This window comes from Trichosurus vulpecula, chromosome 7 (genome assembly GCF_011100635.1).
Source record: "Trichosurus vulpecula isolate mTriVul1 chromosome 7, mTriVul1.pri, whole genome shotgun sequence".
In the NCBI taxonomy this organism is placed as follows: Eukaryota; Metazoa; Chordata; class Mammalia; order Diprotodontia; family Phalangeridae; genus Trichosurus; species Trichosurus vulpecula.
This window is the reverse complement of record NC_050579.1, coordinates 235811606-235832616: the sequence shown is the minus strand read 5'-3', so window position 1 is coordinate 235832616 and position 21011 is coordinate 235811606. Positions and strand designations below refer to the sequence as shown.

At 41.1% G+C, this 21011-nt stretch overlaps 1 protein-coding gene across 1 annotated transcript in view; it reads right to left on the bottom strand.

Annotated features, from left to right (window-relative positions):
* The window catches only part of TNFRSF21 (TNF receptor superfamily member 21), a 112022-nt gene that overhangs the window by 73215 nt on the left and 17796 nt on the right, over positions 1-21011 (bottom strand). Inside the window, exons 2-3 of the mRNA XM_036766676.1 lie at positions 10713-11379; positions 7670-8173 (exon numbers count right to left, since the gene is read on the bottom strand). Of these exons, the coding sequence (XP_036622571.1) occupies positions 7670-8173; positions 10713-11379 (1171 nt within the window). The remainder of the gene's footprint in view (positions 1-7669; positions 8174-10712; positions 11380-21011) is intronic.

Genomic DNA, 21011 nt, shown 5'->3' with positions numbered 1-21011 from the left:
AAATAAAATACAATTAAAATAGTTAACATGACATTTTAAAACTAAGTCAGTATGTGGCTGCAGGGATCCTTTATGTACTCATTATCCTTTGAGTTTGACACCACTGATCTAAACCAATCTAATCTAACAAACACTTTTTTTGGGAGACTAGATCTATGATTTTATTGGTTGAGAAAACTCTACCACTGCAGTCCAGTGCCTGCAATGGAATTTACTGCAGTTCATTGTATAATGAAAGTCACCGTGCAGCAATATATAATCAAATGCCCCCAAACAAAGTGAACTAGACAATCAAAGTGGCTATCAGGCATTCTGGGTTTGCCATTCGAGCGAATGTCGTTACAACACATGATTCTATAAAAGGTAACTCTTTTCCTGCCCTATTTCCAGCTTGCACAGGGAGGTACCAATTCTCCAACAGATGTCTTCACAAATACGGGCCAATTGAATACAGTCCTCTACACAGCCTGCATAGCAACTGCATCAGTGTACCCAGGCAATGTTGTAACCTGGGGAGTCACATAGTATAAAAGAAAAAAGGGGGCTGAGATTTCCATTTGAGACATACTTGGGAAGGAGATTCCTATTCACCTTAATTTTCTAAAGTCAGGGTCTTATTGAAATGAATTTATTTCATGGCAAATTCACACTGAGAATGAGTAAGATGACATTGCATGATCATAGGATCATTCTAGCTCTGGAATCTGAAGACCTATGTTCAAAGGCCATTTCTACCACTAAGTGACCTTGGGCCTCAGCTTCCTCACCTGTAAAATGAGAGTTGCATTTAATGATCTCTGGGTTCTCTTCTAGCTCTATATTTATCATCCAGTGGTCCCTGAGTCTTGGGGCTTCTAAATCCAGAACTGGGACAATGGAAAGGTGCAACATGGGAAAGGTTTGGAACTTCCAGGCACCCCGGGTATATTATTGCCCAACAGACTCTCTGGGCTCTCTATACTATACTACTATGTATAATTTGATTTATCACAAGATAAAAACCTCGGTACCACAAAGAGCACAATTTACTGCCCTTAAAAACCTGTACATTCAGGAAAAAAAATAGGAAAAGATATCTTTCATCATCCCCTCAAGAGAGCTATCTGACCCTGATTCTTGATCAGAAACTCCAGAGACTAAATAAAATGATAGTCTGCTGCTCAGTACAGATTTAGCAAAATAATCTCTGTCCTTTACTCATTTCTCGTTCTCTCTTTTTCTTCATTTCTCTCCCAAGGTGGCTTCCAAGACAAGAAATTCAACAACCCTTTTTCAAACACCACATGTAAATTGATTGGGAAATGTCCAGGAGAGTTAGAAGCCTTGCATTCCAGAAGAAGCCTTCTTAGCTCCATGAATGAATATATGAATTAAATGAATGAATGAATTAAATGAATGACTGCAAAAGTCTTTATTACATGCTTACCATGCACCTTAGCAGAGCTAACCAACCGCTCCCTCCACAAAATATGTAGCTAAATTCAGACCCTTTTTGAAGATGAAGTAGAGTGGGCGATTAGGGTGTTAAGCCCAAGGACTTCCCGCTCCTTACCTTCATTTCCTCACCCCAGTTATAAGGGAATGATTTCTGAATGACCAACAGAGCAAGACAGAAGCCAATAAATGAGAAAGAGGGAGTAGTGCCAAGATAGGTCGTAAAATAACTTCCTCACCGCTTGGCTGATTTTGTGCCTCTTTCCAAATTGAGAGTATATGGTTTCCCTAAGAACTGCTAAGCTGTTTCTCCCTTTACACATGAAGGCAATGGTGAGAGGCTTGGATTTATTTGTAATCACAAGATCTGGGTTCAAATCCCACTGTCTGGCACCTAACAGCTGCACAGCTTTGGGGAAGTTATCAGACTTTTCTGAGGAGGCCCAGCTTTCTTGTCTATGAAATCAGGTAACACCATTTGAGCTACTGACTAAGCAGACTTTTGTTAAAGGCTGCTTCTTATAAAGTGAAACCTGCTATAAAATACAAGTTATTATCTATACCGTCCGCTTGCATCTTCCTATTAAATGGCTGGGATGCCATGAGTCCTTTTTCCCTTGCTTCTTCCTCTCAGAACAAAGGTAGAGAGACTTTTCCAAGGCCACATAGCCAGCAGGAGTCAGAGGCTCTGTTCCATATCCAAAAACAACATACACATGTATATATGCATGTACGTATATGTAAATGCATGTATATATGTAATGCATGTATTCTATATGTATACATCTATAATATCAGTGGGTCTGAAGTCAAGAAGACTTGAATTCAAATCCAGACTAAGATACCTACTAGCTGTGTGACCTTGGTTAAGTCACTTAACCACTGTCTGCCTCAGTTTTTTTTCCTCGGTAAAATGGGGTTTATAATAATACCTCCCAGGCTTATTTTGAGGATCAAATGAGATAACAGTTGTAAAACATTTAGCATCATGCCTGGCACATAGAAATGTTAGCAAGTTACTGTTATTACTACTACTACAGACAACTGTGTTCAAAATGCCATGTTTGTACCTTTTATATGCCTTTATATCTTATATATTGACTTCTTCAAGGTACTTATTCCCACTATAGACTACAAGCTCCCTGGGGGCAGGAACATTTATCCTGTAGTCCCCAGAATCCATTTGTTTAATTTCAACAAATCCGAAGAGAATTTTCAAGCTGTTTTCTTGAAATGGAATTTCATTACACTGGACATGTTTGCTACTTCTCTAGTGTTCAGGACGAGCCTTGCTTCTTAAATATGAAGCAGTACAGAGAATACCTTGACCTCTCTAGGGGAATGAAGTCAGTGTCACACTAAATGCCCCTGACTCCTTCCTTTCTCCAGGATCTTTATTGATGATGAATGACTTGGGTATTAACATAGGTTTAAGTCATTGGAACTTTTAAGATGGGAAGGAAGGGGGTGAGATGGATTCAAGGTTAACTGATCTTTGAAATACCAAAAGACCAATTCAGGAAGAAAAGCCCTGCCCCCACTTCCAATAGAGATATTTGGGAGCTAAAAGGGAACTTCAAGGTACAGCTGAACTGCCATTTTTTTTTAACAAAGGAGGAAAATGAAGTCCAGCAAGAAACAGTAATTTACCCAAGGTCTCATACCTACTTCATGATAAAGCCTGAACTAGAATAGTCAAGTCTCAACATTTTGTTGAGGGTTTTTTCCATTGTACTCACAACTGGGCTCCTTTGTCAGAGGGCTAGAAAGAAAAAGTTTAAGGAATGCTCTTATTAAACAGGATTGTTGTGTTATGATCAGATCTATTAACCCTTGTCACTACAGCCAGTCTCTGACATGGAAGTGCCATCACATAGAAGAGTTCTCAGCAACAGGACTTCCCCTGTTTCTCCTTGGAAACTGAGAAGTTGGAAAGCAAAACCAATGCCTTTAGAAGAATTTACAAGTCCAAAAGAACTAATATTAGATACCAGAAGCAAGATGTTAATAAACTATTTGAAGAAATGGTAGCATCAAATAAAGCCAATGTGACTTAATCATTAGCACACAGAGAGGATTGCTGAAAAGCTAGATTCACACAAGTCCTGAATCATGCTTTGACTAATTTGGTCCTTCCCCTTCAAATTCCAAACAATGCATATTATTGTTGGGAATCCTAGTGTTTTGTTTTGTTTTTTAGGGCAGGGGTTGGGTTTTTGTGGTTGGTTGGTTTTTTTTTTTTTTAAAGACTCAGTCTCCCCATCTCTTCCAGGCTACAAATAGAGGGGCTGCTCATAGGCCTGATCCCACCACAGAACAGCAAGGGAGCCTTGCCTTGCTCCATTTCTGACCTGGCCAGTTTGTCACTTCCTAGGCAAGGCAGCCCTGTCCCACCCCACCCCCCCAATCCCAGGGACTCAATCCCAAACCCAGGGATGTTATACTTAGTGCAGACACCTCATTAGCATAGCTCACTTCAGTTCAGAACTCCTGAAACTCAGAGATGTGCCAGCCAGCCTCAGCCTTTCCAGCAACTAAGATTCCCACCTGCCCAGCAATGCATATTGTTTTAAAAGCACAGAGGCAGTTGCTTCCAGTTGCTTGAGTTATGTGAGTTTCTAAAAGTGGATTTCAAATCAAAGGACTTGGGTTCTGTTTCCTATTAGCTGTGTAATTATAAGCAAGTCCCTTAACTTCTGAGCCTCAGTTTCCAAGTCTGTAAAACAGGAATACTACCATTTGCCCTACCTACTTCACAGTTACATAGTTGTTCATTAAATCATGCCTGACTGTGACTCTGGGGAGCATAGGATGCCAATATTGTCTATAGGATTTTCTTGGCAAAGATAGTGGAATGCTTTGCCATTTCCTTCTCCAGAAATATGTATTGTTACATAGTACAGTTACATTAGTACATTGTAACTAATGTACTCCACTAAGCCAACTACTAACATACCATTAGATTATAAGCTCCTTGAGGGCAGGATTTACTTCTTTTTGTATCCCCAGGGCTTAGCACAGTGACTGGCACATAGTAAGTCCCTAACAATGTTTACTGCTTTATTAACTGATTATCTCAACAAAGGATCAAATAAGGCAGTAAACATCAAAAGGTTTTGTACACTTACTGCACAAAGTACGATAAAAATGTGTGGGATCATTATTAGACCAAACTATCTTCTTGGTGCTGAAGAAAGTTTCAGCTATAAACCTCACTCAGGGATCTAACAACTGTTTGAAAGAACTTTGAAAGGGCAAGAGTCTAAGAGAAACTAACAGCATCAGATCTGTTAAACAAAACTTCTAAAAGGCAATAGTGGTTCTAGGGTAAATTAAGTAACAAGATGATAATACTGACAGCTTCTAAAAGGGTCTTCAAAATTTACTTCCCCATGGAAACACTGAGGGGGTGGGCAAGGACTTTAGTCTGATGAGTCAAGGGCAGGATATAATGTGTGCAATTGGGGCTATTGGAGGACAATTAAAACCGCCCAACCAGACCAGATTTCCAGGAGAGAGATTCCCTGACTCAGGTATACGTAGTCATCTGCTCTGCAGTGGGCCAGGAGCCAATGTGCCTGGGCCAGGCCTCCATCTGTCTCTCAGCTCAGGTTAGAAAAGAAACAAGCAAAAGAAAACAATATGCAGACCCACCCTACCTCTGGACAAGTTAATTTTTCATCTTAAAGGGGGCAGGAGCCTGTGGAAGTCCTGGCATCCAGAAAGGTAGTTGTTTCCCTGACAAGAAAACTGAAATCTTCATGTGGTCCGGTGGAAAGAGGGTTGATCTTTGAGCCTCAGCAACTGAGTCTGATTCCTTGCTAGGCTACTTATACCTGTGTGACCTTAGGCAAATCACTAAACTTCTCTGGACCTCAGTTTCTTCACCTGTAAAAAGAGAGATCTGAACCAGGTGACCTCTAAAAACTAGTTCTAGATTCCAGGAAGCTAAAGAAATGAGCAAAGTCCTAGAAAGCTGATTACTCACTGGTTGTGACATCTTATTCCAGATTCTTGAGTATAATTCCACTCAAATGAGACCAAAGGTTTCTAAGTTACCTGCTGCTAGCACTGGGTTGGAGCTCGTCAAGAGATCCAAAGCTTTGTCCTGACTTTGTCACTAAGGCAGTATGCAACCTCAAACAAGTCCCTTAATGTTAGCTTACATTTATATATACTTTATTAATTTTTTGCACATGAAACTTCAAATTTATTTTGTACAACTTTCTATTCCTTTTAAATATATAATAAAGTTATCATGCAAATTACTTCCCCCCCTTTTTTGTTCTCTCCCCCTACCACTCTAGCGATGGCTACCATTAGATACAAATAGGGGTGTGTGTGTATGGGTGTGTGTGTGTGTGTGTGTGCGTGTGATATGTATATGTATGCATGTGTATATAGGTAAAATTATTTTAAACATAATTTATTATGTATATTTATTTGTTAGTTCTTTCTCTGGATGCAGATAGTGTCTTTCTTCATATGTCCTATATTGTTAATGTGGGCATTTATAATAGTCAAAATGACTTATTTGCTCAAAGTTATTCTTAAAACACTTAAATCACTTAAAATCACTTACATCTTAAATCACTGTATACAAATCTTAAAATATAAGGCATTAATTACCAAAACTATCTGGTGCTGGGTAAGAAATAGCCAGGTAGATCAATGAAATAGAGGAGTCATACAATTCACAGCAGCAAATAAATATAATAATCTTGTATTTGACAAGTATAAAGACAAGATTTTGGAATAAGAATCCATCATTTGGTAAAAATTGTTGGGAAAACTAGAATACAATATGACAGAAACTGGGCATAGACATCTTATACCATTTATATACACTTTAAAGTTTGCAAAGCACTTTTCACATGCTATCGGATTTTCACCTCCCAATAATCCCAAGGTAGGTACCCCCATTATCCCTAAATTATAGATAAGGAAATTGAAGCTGAGAGACAGGGTGACCTGTCCAGTATAACCTGTCTAGGGTTATACAATAAAGTGTCTAAGCCAGGAATTAAACTGAAGTTTTACCTGATTTCAAGACCAACACTCTGTCCACTGTGCACCTCCCCCCCCCATGCCTCTTAACCTCTCTCTTTGGGCTTCAGGTTCCTCATTGATAAAATAAATGGGTTGGGCCAAATGGCCTTGAAGGCCCCTTCAGCTCTAACTCTGTGATCCTATGACTTTTAAAGACCTTCAAGTTCTAACATTCTAGGATTCTGTTGTAGGTGAACATCCTACAGAACTTACTGGCAGAACTGGAACGGACCTTAAGAGCTCACATAATCCTATCCCATAAGTGACTTACCCAAGGTCATAAAAATAGTATATAGCACACCAAAGATTTGAACCCAGGTCTCTGGACTTTCAAAGATCCAGATGTAGGATCTTCAATCAGATAAACACAAAGTGGATAGGCTTTGCATATTTAAAGGTCCAACTAGACAAGAGAACTTTCACTTTTGTTTATGTATTTTTAGAAAATGGAGAAGCAGGCAATGAGTACATGTGGCAAATAATCCAAATCTTAGCTTTAGAGATTCAGATCCAAAAGGCCCAAGCACAACCTGTTCCACATATGCCAGGAATAGCTACTAGGCCAACTACTAATGTCCTAATTTCTGATATAACCAAAAAAAGTTATGGAAGTGGGGATCCCCCCACTTAGGTCAGAAAGGGCACTGAAGTGAGAATTAGGCCAGCTCTGTCCAAGGGTCTGGTCCAAGGGTCACATAACTCTCTAAAATTGAATTTATCACCAAAAGTGGAATGGACTGCCTTATAACGTGGTGAGTTCCCCATCAACTGCAGTGCATGGATGATCATGCATTTGGGGAGGATTCCTTCTCAGGTATGAGATGGACTAGATGCTCTCTGAGAATTCTTCCTACTCTGATTTTGTCTTTATTCTAAAGTAACTTCTTTGGACTCAGTGTCACCACTTATAAGAAGTAAAGTTTGGGTGAGATGATCTCTAAGGTCCTTTCCAGATCTACATTCCTAGTGCAGCCTTTGTTTTAATATAGCTAAGGAGGTGTTTACCCTGTGTCAACTTATTGGAACCAACACTGATTTCATTTTCCACAAAGCACAATTAGCCCTGAGAGCATGTCCAAAAACATAACTAAAGAAGACAGCCATCAGCACCTCCATCACCCTTTCTTCAAAGCCCTCTAGAACCTTGGGAGAGAAAGGGATCCAAAAAAAGATAGAGAAGACTCACCATGCCCGTTGCAGTAGTAAACCCACTTCTCCCTGTTCTGCGTGGGGGTTAAGGATTTCTTCAGGCCAGCCTTCTCCACAATGGCACTGGGATCCTGCCGGGGGCCTTTCTTTAGAGTCCTTGAGCTCTTCCGAATGCTGCACACCACAATCACCACGAGCACCAGCAGGAGGAAGAGGACGATCATCCAAGGTAAGTGCTCATTGATATCAAAATGTTTGTGCAGGTTCTGCCTAGGGGACCCCCTTTTGGGGGCCTTGATGGGAGTACTGGACCGCTCCCCTCCCGTGGCCTCCATGGGGGGCAGCGGTTTTGGGACCGATTGGATATGCCGGTGGTGGTGACTTTGCTGGTGGTTCACAACCTGGAGGTTTGGGAAGGTCTTATTCACACCTCCCCTCTCCTTGACCGAGGTGGCATTTTTGGGGGCTGCCAATTCCTGGCTGCCACTGTGTACCTTTGGTCTGGCAGAAGCAGAAGAGTTGGATCCCGTTGAGTTCATACCTGCAATAAAGGAGAGCAATTTGGCATACACATATTTATATAAACACATATGAATGTGTTTACATAGATGTCAAAAGAGAGAGGGATGGAAGAGAGGGGAAGGGAGACAAAGAGAGACTGAGAAATAGACAGGCAGACAGCCAAGAATAGAGAGACAGAGAGGGAGAGAGACAGGAAGAAAAGGAGATAAAGTAGGGGTGAGGAGTGGGAAAGAGAGAGGAAAGATAGAAAGAAAGACTTTTCTGCTCTCCTCTCTCCTGCCCCCACCCAGCTTGGCCCAGATAGAAGGAAAGATGATTGAATCTGAACCAAATGCCTCATTAGCTGGGCTTTGGGGAGAGGCAAGAAAAGACTTTACAATTAAACTATCACTGTCACAGAGACTGGGGGGATTGGGGAAAGGAGTTAGTAGGAATAAATAAGGAAACACAGTTTGATTGTACCTCCATGCAGTCAAATGTCGGATTTAAACTAATTGAAAAAGAGAAGCAGGAAGGTCTGGCCATGACTTACGTGGCAGCAGGAGATCATAGCGTTAGAGTACAAAAGGAGCTCAGAGGCCGTTTAGTCCAACCACCTCATTTTAAAGATAAGGTGGCCCAGAGAAATGAAATGACTTTCCCAAGGTCACACAGGTCATTAAGTGGAAGAACTGGGATTCAAACCTGAGTTCTCTGACTCCAAATCCTTGTGCTCTTTCTACTCTACATTGCCTCCCAGATCAATTAGATGAAACATTTTGAAAAGGCTAAATGAATAACAGCCCTATCTCCAGCAATGAGGCACTGGAATAAGGCACTCACTGCTGAAAAGTAGTGAGGTGCCCATCACCAAAGATCTTCAAATAGAAACTAGATGACCACTTGTCAAGGGAGTTAAAGAAAGGATTCAGGCTTCAAATCAGGATTAACACACAGGACCTGAGCTCCCTCCCAGCACCAGTTCCATATAGATATGTTTGTAGTTTCATAAACAATTTGATGGTCAGCTAAGTTGTATAGTGCATCACTGACTGCATCTGGAATTAGGAAAACTCAGTCTTCCTGAGTTCAAATCTCACCTCAGACATTTACCAGCTGTTTAACCCTGGGCAAATCACTTAAACTTGTTTGCCTCAGTTTCGTCATCTGTAAAGTGAGCTGGAGGGGGACAACTACCACAACATCTCAACTCTGGAATGAAAAGCAGAGCCAAACTTGCTTCCTAACCAAGAAACTAAGGGTAGTTATACCATAGGTGATATTAAACACAGAAGATTTCTCATCTGACTCTCTCCATTCTTCTACCCATTGCCTAAGATTTCTTCCACAATCAACTCTTGGCTATTTAGGGAATTGTCCAAAGTCAGGGCTTATCTATGCTGTTGGGTGTTGCTACTCTTCCTTCTGACTCTACCATCATCACTACTTGGCAGCACCTGAGAGTAGGGCAAGATTTGGGGCAGAACCTCTTCTAGTAGGTTTAATAAATATTTGTTGAGTTGAATTGATTGAATTAAAAAAAAACTTATCTGTAGAGCATATTTGAAAAAGCTTGCTCAGTTTTAGATATTTCTGAAAGGCTCCATGATATCTATTTTACCTACTAGAATTTTGAAAGACATCAAGGCACAACTCCAATGTAAAATTACTTGTTATAGGATGGTTACTTGAGGAGTAACTTTTTTTTTGAAAAAGTAAAAATCCTAAGCAGAAAAAAGACATAATACGTCTCACATACATGTTAAGTTACTAAATGTTAATTAAATAGGACACATGTCAAGATTTCCGACTTTCCCACCACTTGCATGACTCATTGGCCTCTTTCCTAGTCCTGATATTTTTTTTAGCCCCTTAATCTTTGCTACATTGTCAGGATTTATAAAACTACAGTGGAAACTACTTTAAGACAACACCCTTAGGGGAGAAATTTTGAAGTCTATTAGCACTTAACAGAAAGGGATAAGGTTCCCATGATTAAGTGTATAGTTGAGGGTGACTAGGGTAGAGGGAAAAAGAGATGGAAAGTCAACAATTAGATAGAATGCTGGACTTGGAGCCAGGAAGACCTGGGTTCAAATCCTGCCTCTGACACATACTAGCTGTGTAGTCCTGGGAAAGTCACTTTACTTGTATGTGCCTCGGTTTCCTCATCTGTAAAATGACGGGAATGAAATAGAATGGCCTTCAAGGTCCCTTTCAGTTCTAAATTCATGAGTCTATGATCCTAAGTTCAATTTGCTCCCATAAACAGCTAAAGTGGAAGGTTTATTAGCAGGTAACCCTGAATGTTTTGACTGAAATGGGATCTATGGACTTTTTAAAATCTGGCTCACCCTTTCATATGGCTAGCTCAAGAGAAGCCAGGTTTTATAGTTGTGAAGAATAGTTCTCTACCTCACAAGGAAGTAAGAGTTTTGAGTACATACCAAGTACCCTCACCAGGAGGGCTAGTGAATTAGACAGAAACCACTTTGGGGGCCAGTCCAACTTTACCCAGAATCCCTGTTGCTCAGACCCATCCTGCTAACCCACATTTAGCAAGGTCATGGCGCAGTTACCTTTGGGAATGTAAGTGGGAGAAGGAACTTCATGGTATTCCACCTGCTCAGGGCTGGCAAAGATGGCTGTGTCAGGGAAAGACGGAAGCGTGCCTGGGTAAGTCGGGAGCGGGCCACAGACGTTGTCTGTCTCCTTTGTCCCCAGCTTTACCACCATCAGGTTCTGGCTCAGGCAGTTGGTGTAAGTTTTGCATTTCCTCACACTAGAAGGCACATCAGAAAAGGTACCCGAAGGGCACTGCTTGCACCGCACGTCTTCAGTCTCCGTCCCTTTCTTCCGTACACCCCAACCCACGGGACAAACCGTGTGGGGGACACAGGTACCATTAGACTGAAATGTGCCAGTTGGGCAAGCACATTCCCGGTCAGTCAAGGCAGTACAGGGTAATTTCTCAACCATTGGCTGTTGGCAAGGTTGACTACAGTTATGGCATTTCTGGATGCCATTCTCGTGCCTGGTAAAAGTCCCAGGGGGGCAGCGGCTGCATACCCGCAGGGTAGTGTTGGTACAGTGCTCAGACACAAAGGTTCCAGCTGGACACTTGTCACAGGTAAGCCAGTGGCCAGTGGCAGAGTCAAAATGGAGATACGTGCCAAAGAGATTCATGGCATCCTGTTCAGAAGTCAGCTGCTTGGGCTGAGCAGGAGTGGTGGTAAGGAATATAAGCTGAAAGAAAAGGTGGGGAAAGAAGGAACAAAAACCCAAGAAGGTGTTAGATAGCAACAGGAAAGACCAGAATAGAGGACTGATTCCCACCACCACTGAGTTTTTAAAGGACCAAAGATCTACAACAGTTGAAATGAATCAGTAAAGAGGCAGTCAAACATTTACCAAGCACTCACTACATACAAGGCACTGTGGGGAAGACACAGAGATGAGTAAGATATAGTCTATGTCCTCAAGAAGCTTATCATCTAGGAAAGGAGGCCAAACATATGGCAAATGACTACAATATGTGAAAGGACATATTTCACTACGGGAGATGAACAAAGTACTTTGTGATCACAAAGAAAGGAAAGATGAGTTGGAGGGAGAGAGAAAACCAGGGAAGGCTTCAGGAACAAGGTAGTGGTTGAATTGGAGAGGATTTCAAGACATTAACAGAGGAAAAGGGCATTTAAGGTGGAAGGAGCAGCATGAACAAAGGCAGGGGGAGACAGTGCAGAAAAGTGAGGGGCATGCTCAGGGATGAGCACATGGAGTGGAACAGTGGAACATACAGCTGGAAAGAGGGAGGATGGGGTCGGATCATGGAGGGCCTTAAATGCTGAACTGAGGACACAAGAAACCAATGGGAGGGGGAAGGGAAGAGGAGAGAACCTTTTAGAATACATATCAAAGAGAACATTTTACTGAATAAACTTTCCCACTTTCCCAAATCTCCAAGTCTAACACACCCAAAATTTGTGTCCTTCCTTATTTGTGTACAGTGGCTATCACTTATCACTTGCTATCACTAATCATATTAATATTATCTACTATCTATGTCTATTATCATTGTCTATATTGAGTCAATATAGGGTCAGTCTATCAGTCAACAAAATACTTCAGTACTTTGGAGTTAAGGAGGGACCTTAGATAGCATGTAATCCAGTCCTGCTTTAAGAAATGGAGTAATGGAGTCCCAGAGACCGGGAAGGATTTGCAGTAGTGGGGGATTTGCAGTTATCCACAACAAGAAGATGACCAGATTCTTAGGCTACCTACCACCTCTGGGACAGAACTCAATCAGTGAACCAGTATTTATTAATCTGGCCTCAGAAACTTACTAGCTATTTGATCCTGGGCAAGTCACTCAGCCTCGTCTATTACCTTGGTTTTCTCACCTGTAAAATGAGCTGGAGAAGGAAATGGCAAACCACTCCAGTATCTTTGCCAAGAAAACCCCAAATGGGGTCATGTAGAGCTGGACTCGACTGAAATGACTAAACAATAACCATGTACCAGAAACTCTCTGAGATACTAGGGATACATATGAGGCTTTGGAGAGCACTGCCCAGAAAGACAGGGATCGTGGGGCATGGATTCTCTTCTATACTCCAACCTCCCTCCCGCCTCAGACAGCCGGAGTCTCCTGGGAATTGCTCAACCTTTCTAAGTCCTACTATGGATGACTTTAATAGATCATCACTACTGTCTTTGGGTCCCTATGACTATCTGTTTTACTCTCAATTCACTTTTCTTCCAGTTCATGGTGTTACCATCAAGATTGTGGCAGCTAGGAGGAAACAGTGCTGGGCTTGGGAGTCAAGAAGACTTAAGTTCAAATCCTTCTGTGTGACTCCAGGCAAGTCACTTAATCTCTCTGAGCCTCAGTTTCCTAATTTGTAAAATGGGGACGATGATAATATCATACACCTCATGTTGTGAGGCTCCAATGGCATATATGTTAAAGTGCCTTGCAAACATTAAAGAGTTATAGAAATACTTTTACCGTTATTACTATTACAAAGTTCCTTGATTTCGAAAACCACATATACACTATCACTATTTTTTGCCAATCCCAAGTTTACTTATGGCGTAACAATGATTCTTGCAGAAGGCAACCCACTTATTACTGTGCAGTTTTAAATGGATATAACTTTACACAGACACCCTCCCCGCCCCCCGCCATGGTCTTCTCAAAATTCCAGGGACACCTGAATCAGGCAACCTGGGTCTAAGTTCCAATTTTATTATTTACGAGATGGGTCATCGTGGCCTAGGGCAAAGTTATTCTCGAAGCCTGTTTCCTTACTTACTCTCTTGTCCAGTTCTACAGAGACCTTAGAAGAGCTGCTTTCTCAGGCTGGGCCTTACTACACCTGGTCATGGAATGGAACTTCTCTGCAGTGCCCTTTGGGTAAATGAGGTGCTCTGTTCATGCCACAGAATCTGGCCCATCAACTTACTCAGTAACCCAACTGAAGTGACAATACTAGGTCCACAGAACATTCATGCTGCCTATACCAGCCATGACTTAAGAGTCTTGGAAGCCAGTTGCCAAGATCTCAGCTACTGAGAAGTTAAGAGAGGAAAGATATCATCTCTCACAGCCACGTAAGACTTTATGCCACCTTACGGAACAGAAACCCCCAGACGTGGAAAAGGCTAGAAAGAGTTAAACATCTAAACTGTCAACTAAAGAGATGACTTTCTGAATAGGGTAGTGTGGAAGTCAAAAGAACAAAGCACTGCTGTTCTCCCTAAAATGGAATATTATTTGGGATCCAGAAAACAAAAAATGACTACAAGAAACCAGTGGCCCTATTTCCTCACTTGATTGAAGTTTTATTCTGCTACTAATTAGCTATGTGAGCTTAGGTAAGGCCCTTCCCTTCTGTTAGGCTCAGTTTCCTCTTCTGTCTAATAAAGAGGTTGGGTTGGATAGATGGTAGCCAGCTAATACATGGATATCCCTATATCAAGAAAAACATCTATGGGCCTCTCTGGTAAATGATCTTTACCTGGTCTCTGTCCCTTTGGGGTAGCTATTTCCCAAGTCTAGCATGTATTCCTTCCTTACCTCTATCTTTACTGAGAGTACCGAGTTATTTAAGAGCTCAGTTCAAATATCACCTTTTACATGAAACTTTTCCTGACTCCCTCCCAAGATTATTTAGCATTTTTTTTTTACATTTTTATACAGGCTTATATATACACACACTGTCACCACCGCAGAATGAAAGTTCCTTGAAAGCAGGGTCTCTGATTTTTGTCTTGGCTTAGCACAGTCCCTGGGCATCTAGGTGGCACAGTGCTGGGCCTGAAGTCAGGAAGACTTGGGTTCAGTTCTGGCGTCAGACACTTACTAGCTGTGTGACCCTAGGCAAGGCATTTAGCCCTGTCTGCCTTGGTTTTCTCTTCTATAAAATGAGCTGGAGAAGGAAATGGCAAACCACTCCAGTATCTTTGCCAAGAAAAAGCCCAAATGGGGTCATAAAGAGTTGGACATGACTGAAAGGACTGAACAAATCATAGCCCCTGACACACCATAGGCACTTAATACATGTTTACAAGTAACTGTAATCACCATCCTCATCATCTTTTAAAAAATTTTGCCATGTCCGGTCATTTTTATCTGCAGGTCCTAAAACCCCACCGTATACCCAAGGGTTTGCCTGAGGTATGATTCCAAAAGGAAAAACAGAGGCTCCAACTTCCTAAAAAAAAATTGCATCTTTCAAATCCTCTCCCCTCTGGAGGGAAAGGTACTTCAGCCTGACTAGAGTAGGGTTGAAGGGCAAACTAACATTTTCTGAATTGTGTAATTCATTCATTCTTCTTTTCTTTAAAGGTTTATGGGGTGAGGGGAGGCGGGAGGAGTGCTTATTGATTTTCTAATTAACAAGCTTAAGATCATCTTATGTTAAGAAAGAAGAAAAAAGTCTTACTTTTCATTACATTGTCCTATAAATCTTCCAGTTTCTACTTCTGGCTAAATTTCCTTTCCTTGCTCATTTGTTTTCCCTACAAGCTCATGCCCAGTCTCTCTGCTTTGACCGTTACCAGGTACACTGAGGAGGAAAGCAAGCCCCCAAACCTCCACTGCACAGGATGGCAGCTCCCTTTACCAAGTGCCCCAGTGGGAAGATTAGACCCAAAGGGCCTAAGATGGAAGGACCTGGGCAAAGAGGGCATCCTGTTCCACTAGGTGTAATTTAGTACCTCATTTCTAAATGAAAAGGCCTGGTTAGAAAAGCTACAGCATTAATGTTTGAAAGGAGGCATGAATACTCAAAATAACAAACTCTCCTCCCTGCCCCCAAAGAAAAAAAACCTACCTCCAACAGGGCATTAAATCAGCTAAGACTATATTAAGAAGAGAAGAGAATATTGGGAGCTAGCCCTGGGCACTTTACCCTGGCGGTTGGGCACACATATATCATTCTGATGGTCGGTATGTTACAACTCTGGCACCTTACCTGATCTGGGAGAACAGCCAGACCATACGGGACTGAATACATTTTACACACACACACACACACACACACACACACATGCACGCACACACCAGACATGACTCTGCAGAAGAAGCATAGACTGACAAATTGTTCTGTGCTAGGTTTGGGGGAGCTGTGCTTTTGGTTCCCTGGAAAAGGCTTTCTCCAACTGATTTGCATTTTCCCTAAGTAATCTATTTGTGAGAAGAAGCTGCCCAGCATTTCCAGAGACTGAGTAAGGAAGCAATTATTGAAATCATCAGAAATGACAGAAGCTTCAGAGGCTCATTGATTATTGTATCTGGGAAGGCTGTCCTGGCAGTAAACGAACCACCCTCCAACCCCCACTCCACCTCCTCACCTATCAAGTGAATTCCTCCCTTCTCAGTCACTTGGGATAACTGATCACATTTCTAATTAAAATAAGTCTAATGCTGTTCAAGTTGCCTCATACAGGGAAGCCCAAGCACACAGCAGAGAACCCTGTTAGACAATGAGCATCTATAGGGGACTTTTTTTACATGTCTTGATCTTGCAGAACCCATTTACTCAAACAACAATACAAAAAACTAAACTAAAGCAGGATCATAAATTTAGGGCTGAAAGGGACCTTGAATGTCATGTAGGCCAAACCTCTCACTTTACCGATGAGAAAACAAGGCTTGGGAAGGTTGCCCAAGGTCATACAAGGAATAAGCTTTAAAGCCTGGATTTGAGCCAAGGTCCTTTGACATCAAATTCAGGAAACATGCTATTTCACTATTCCCTAAGACTACATATATGAAGATTTGTGTGTGTGGGCATGTACATGTTGTGTGTTTACATGTGTGTGGAAATGTACATACACACATGTAGACATACACATACATGCACATACATACATTCTCAGAAGATCCTTCATGGGAAAAAGATGAGGGGCTGTTTTTGGTTACTTGGCAGTTCTGTAGATACAGAGAGAGAACCTAGGATCATAGACTGTTAAGAGCTGGGATTCATCCAGCATTTCTGATTCTGTGGCTAGAACCTATAAATGTTGATCCAATGAATCTGCAATATCTGTGGAATAAAAAGAAGTTGGGGAAATTGTGCAGCCGCCTATTTTCAAACTGCAGCATGCTATCGGAGGACAGGAATGGATATCCTAGAGCAGGGCTTCTTAAACTTTCACACTCATGAACCCTTCAGCGCTTCTTAAACTGTGGGTCGCAACCCCATATGGGGGTCTTAAACCCACAGTTTAAGAAGCGTTGTCCTAGAGGACAGGCAGGTATGGATAGCCTGTGCAATGCACTGTTGGAGGGAATACCCAGAATGATGAACCCCTAGATTTATTTACATTTTAGACTATTTTCATACTAAATATTGTTCTGTCTAATAAACAATTTTGATACATACGCATTTTACACTTAATATTCTAAAAGTAAAAATCATTGGAATTATGGACTCCCATATCATGGAGGGCTGGGGCCAGGGGATAGGAGGAAAGGAAAACAATGACACAGAGTGACTAATCAACTTATCCAAAGTCATACAGACAGACAGTTATGGTAGAGCCCAGAATAGAATCTGAATCCCAGACCCAGAGAGATAGTCTCTCCATCACACCACACACCACTACTTCATTTGTCTTGAAAGAAGTAGGCAAAGACATGCCTCTAGAGATCACTTTTCCCAATAGCTACCAAGCTCTAAACAAGACTTTTGGTGGATTAAGATGGGGTGGAGAGTGGCAGTACAGAGATAGAGAGAGGAGGAAGTATAGTTGTGTTAAGTTCATAAGCCCAAAATACCATAAGCCACATTCTTTAAAAACAAAACAAGAAATTAAAATGGTGACAATCATGAAATAAGAGAAATGATTTTCTAATCTCCTTTCTTTCAGGGCTCTCCAGTCTTGGATCCAAGCTTCACCTCTGCCATTCATTAGCCTTGGGATCTTAAGCAAGCCCCTTCCCTTCTCTGGGCCTCAATTTCCTCTTCCATACGAGGGCATTGAACTAAATAATCTCTAAAAGTCTCTGCCAACTTTTAGATTTTGTGATTCCTGGTGCCCCTTTCTTGCCAACCTCTTGTACCAGTGCCCAGTATTTTTGTGTTACTGCTCAGCTATCGAAAAACCTCAAATCCAATCCCTCCCCCAAGCTCAGGACTGCCTCTCTCCATCCTCCTCCTCTCTATCAAAGCTTGCCTCCTGAACCTCTCTTTATGGAGGGCTTTGTTCTCAGCTAATGGTAAGCCTGGAAAGCCACAAACTCATTTTCACAATGGGTCAATGGTTGATACACATTAAACCTTATCCCTCCTATAAAATATTTAATAGGTTACCACACTGAATCAAGCTAAAACAGTGGAATTCAAGGCAGCAAATTCAGGTCCTGGAGAGAAGATATTGGAGGACTGGAATCTTCCTGGGACCCTAAAAATAAACTATCCCCACTATGGGATAACAAAAGATCTCTATCTCCTGATGTTCTCCCTCCTTTATGGCTTCCTGTGGACAAGGAGAGGAGTGGTGAAAAAAAAAATGTTGAGAGGAATGGAGGGATCATTTATGAAATGGAGAAATTCATTAGTAAAGTCCACTGGTTAAAAAAATCACCTAAATCCTCTGATTTCTCATCATAGTGTAGATGTGACCCTGAGTTTTTGAGCTAAGTTATTCTTACTTAAATTAAACTACAAATATTTATGCAGCATCTACAAGGCACTAACCTAAACAAAGAAGATACAAAAATATAACAAACTCTCTCAAGGAGGGCATGAAATATATATGAATAAGAGAGAAAAACCTGGAAGATTTGCACAAAATGATGCAAAAGCAGAGTTGGCAGAACCAGGAGAAAAATTTATCTAAAAATGACAACATTGTCAAGGCAAGCAACTTTGAAAGACTTAACAACTCAGATCAACTCAATGACCAACCATGATTCCAGAGGACCAATGGTGAACCATGTTACCTTTTTTCATGAGAGAAATGATGGACTCGATGTAGAATATGACACATTTTCTTTTTAGACTTGGTCAATATAGGAATTTACTCTCTATAGCTATGCATACTTGTTACAAAGGATTTGATTTTCTTTTTTTTCCATGATGGGGAAGCAAGGGGGAGAGAAAATAAATGCTTGTTAATTTAATAATAGGACATTTTTAAAAATGAATAAAAGGTAATTTGAAGATGGAGAAATCAACTATATAGCCTGGAGGGGGATGGGTCTGGAAAAAGCTTTGTGTCAAAGTTGGCAGACAAGCTAAGGAATGTAAGGATTCTGAAAAGCAAGGAGGAGGGGATGCTTTCCAGGTATAGTAGGTCTGTCAGGTAGCTAGGGTAGAACAGAAAGAAAACCTAATTTAGAGCCAGAGACCCTGGGTTCATATTTCACTTTTGTCACTATTTGTATGGCCTTAGGCAAGTCATGACCTACCTCTGTGGGCCTCAAATTTCCTCTTCTATAAAAGGAGAGGAATAAACCAGAAGCAGGGGTTGGGTTCTGAACTTGGTTCCACGAAATTTTTTGATAACTATAACTCAATGCAAGCAGTTACCTTGATTAACCTATGTATTTTATTTTGTGCATTTAAAAACATTATTCTGAGAAGGGGTCCACAAATTTCACCAGATTGCTAAAGGGGTCTATGATACAAAAAATACTAATAACCTCTGATATGCTCTTAAAGTTTCTTCTAGCTCTAAGTCTATGACCCTATGAAGGAGAATATTATGAAAGAAGTCTAGAAAGGATTTCGGGAAACCAAATTGTGTAGGGATTTAAGCAAAAAGCTGATAAGTGTATATTTTATCCTGGTGGCAACAAGGAGTCATTGAAAATTTTTGAGCAAGGACGGTCAGACCTACATTTTAGGATTGTTAGTTTGCTGGGTATATGGAGGATAACTTGGAAAGGAGAGAAATAGGAAGCAGAGAGATAGAGGAGGCAATAAGCAATTATATAGCGCACCTACTGCGTGTCAGGCACTGTGGTGAGTGCCTTACAAATATGAGATAGATTTGGAAGCTACTGTAATTGAGGCAATAGAAACTAAGTCTTTACAACTGAACGGTAGAACAGGGTGAGTAAGGTGGAGGATGAAGGGCAGGACAGAGTCAAGAGTGATTCTTGTGAACCTGAATGACGAAAAGGATAGTGGTACCTAGTAAGAAGTAGAGAAGTTTGAAATATAGGTAGGTTTAGCAGTGAAGATACTAAGTTCTATAGAATTTTAAGGTTTTCTTTCACAACATGACTATTACAGAAGTGTTTTGCATGACTACACATGTATAACCTATATTGAATTGCTCACCTTCTCAGTGGGGAAGATGAGTGGGGAGGGAAGAAGGGAGAGAATTTGGAACTCAAAGTCTTAAAAATGAATGCAAAAAAATATTTTTACATGTAACTGGGAGAAAATAAAATACTAAATAATTTTTAAATAAAAAAAGAATTTTAAATGCTATTGGAGCATTCAGGTTGAGATATCCATCAGGCAGTTGGTTAGCAATACAGGAATGGAGCTCAGAAGGGTGTTTAGGGCTAGACGTAACAATTTGGGAATCACGGCAATGGGATAATTGAATCCATGATAACTGATGAGATCACTGTGTGTTCATATATTTTACCCACAATTCTAGTCTTGGTCTCTGATTTCCCAGCACACAAAAAAGTGGAAGCAGCAAATCAGGAGGGAAGTGAGTAGGTGGGAGCTTCTAGAGACAGACACCGACAGTAGGAGCGACAGTAGAGAGCCTGATGCAGGGGAAACAGAAAAAGCTATAAAAAGCAAGAACTCAAAAAAGCCAAGCAGGCTGAAACCATGGAGTGTGGCTTTTAAGCCCATAGACACACACCAGCCTGAATGGACTGTGAGGGCATCGTGGCAATAGATGGTCCTAATGACAACTGATCCCTCAAGATAAGGGCAAAGCCTAATTGGAATACTCTGAGTAAGAAGCCATAATTTCTCCTTTAGAGATTCCCATCAAAGCTTCCTTTAAAAAGGGTTAGGAGTCTAAAGGAATCAGCTCCAGTTAACTGGAAAATTCACTTCTCTAGAAGATCTCTTTTTCTAACAATTTTAGACATTTATGGAGCTATGATATAAGGGTTCCTCCCATATCCCCTAAGAGTGCTGAGCACAGAGCAAGTGATTAATAAACATCTGTCGAATAATTAATTTTTAAAAGGAAGAACAGAAGTTTAAAAAAAAAGAGAGATGTGATTTTACCTATTTGCAACAAGTATTTTTTTAAAAGTCAGCTGGGAGTTGACTATTGAGACTTAAAAGTAGAAAGGATAGGGGCAGCTAGGTGGTGCAGTGAGTAGAGCACTGGCCCTGGAATCAGGAGGACCTGAGTTCAAATATGACCTCAGACACTTG